The sequence below is a fragment of the Habropoda laboriosa genome, unplaced genomic scaffold, assembly GCF_001263275.1.
Source record: "Habropoda laboriosa isolate 0110345459 unplaced genomic scaffold, ASM126327v1 scaffold276, whole genome shotgun sequence".
NCBI lineage: Eukaryota > Metazoa > Arthropoda > Insecta > Hymenoptera > Apidae > Habropoda > Habropoda laboriosa.
This window is the reverse complement of record NW_017100410.1, coordinates 646,007-647,449: the sequence shown is the minus strand read 5'-3', so window position 1 is coordinate 647,449 and position 1,443 is coordinate 646,007. Positions and strand designations below refer to the sequence as shown.

General features: G+C 28.4%; 1 protein-coding gene across 1 annotated transcript in view; it reads right to left on the bottom strand.

The window, feature by feature from the left end:
* Positions 1-1,443, bottom strand: part of LOC108575472 (probable Dol-P-Man:Man(7)GlcNAc(2)-PP-Dol alpha-1,6-mannosyltransferase) — a 5,598-nt gene that overhangs the window by 1,147 nt on the left and 3,008 nt on the right. Inside the window, exons 7-8 of the mRNA XM_017938288.1 lie at positions 915-1,163; positions 2-792 (exon numbers count right to left, since the gene is read on the bottom strand). Coding sequence (XP_017793777.1) covers positions 2-792; positions 915-1,163 — 1,040 coding nt within the window. The remainder of the gene's footprint in view (position 1; positions 793-914; positions 1,164-1,443) is intronic.

The following is a 1,443-nucleotide window of genomic DNA, read 5'->3' as shown; positions in this document are numbered from 1 at the left end:
TTTTCCTGGATAATTTTTTTAACAACTTCTTTTATAGTACTACTTTCTTGTTGAATATTACTCAGTTTTAATTTTTCTTTAGTTATTTCTATTCTGTCATTTTCTTTTTCCTTTATATCCAATCTCTTTTCATTAGTATCTGAATCATTTTCAATATTAGATTGTTTAATATTAGTTTCAGTCATAGTATCGTTTTCTAGTTTTGATACGCTTGTGGCATTTTTTTCGTCAATTAATGTTTCTAAATGCGATACATTATTTTCGTGTAATGTATTAGATACTTGTTCCGTACTTAATAATTCAAGGTATTTATTAGAATCGTTTTTTATGTTATCTAATTTAATCATGTCTTGTATTTCTGTATCTAGTGCATTTGCATCATTAATGTTTAGTGGTCTTTCAAATTGCTCTAATGACTCCATGATTTGATCGAATATTGGTTCCATGTCTTTTACAGTATTATTTTTGATGTCTTTGCTTTCTAAACTTTTTTGTATATCACTTTCATCTGGTTGTTTCAAATAAATTTGCGTTTTCGCTTTTTTTGGATCATATTTTATATTAGCCTTTCTTTTCATGATGAATATAATTGGTCTAGTTTTTATTCTGATAGGTGGCAACATATTATAATTTAATGCTATATGAGAAAAACCATCAACAGAATCCAAGATATCATGAGTTTTAAGATATGGTTTTATGTTTGGTGAATATTTACTTTTGGCTTCCATCAAAAGATGTGTAAATTGAAGCATTTCAGGATTGTCTATCGTTAAATTTTCTTGTTTTGAGTAACTGGAAGATAGTTGATAATAAATTAAATTGTATTTTTTGTAGCTAGAAAAATTTATTTATAGCATATTATTTTAGATAGATTAATTGGTTTTCTATTTAATAGAGTTATTTATATAACTTACATCCAAGAATCGTTTGTTTGTGTAAATCTTGAAACTCCTGTTTGAGCAGTCAAAATATCAATGTGCACATGCACTGGATTTGCACAATCTTTTTCAAGTCTGTGTAATTTAGTAATAGCTAAACCACCAGGATAGTTAGAACTAGCAACACATAAAAGAAACATAGAAAATAGAGCATTTAAAACTAGATGGCCTAAAATAAGCAGTGCCAAAAATCCATTCCATGGACTTTTTGCTCTGTTTTCCCATCTGATTAAAAAAAAGAAAGAGAAATGTATAATTATATCTTCAAATGTTTAAAACTAAAAATAAATTAACACGTTAAGCGCCACGTCAGTCACAGGTGACTGACACTATACTTTCCGTTCAGACCGCGTCAGTCACCGGTGACTGACAGTGTACTTTTCGTTCGAGCCGCGTCAGTCACTGTTGACTGACGATATACAATTTAAAAAATTATATTCTTCTATCAATAAATTTTAAATAATTCGAGATCATAAAAGAATGTACCTAAATATTACTTGTTACC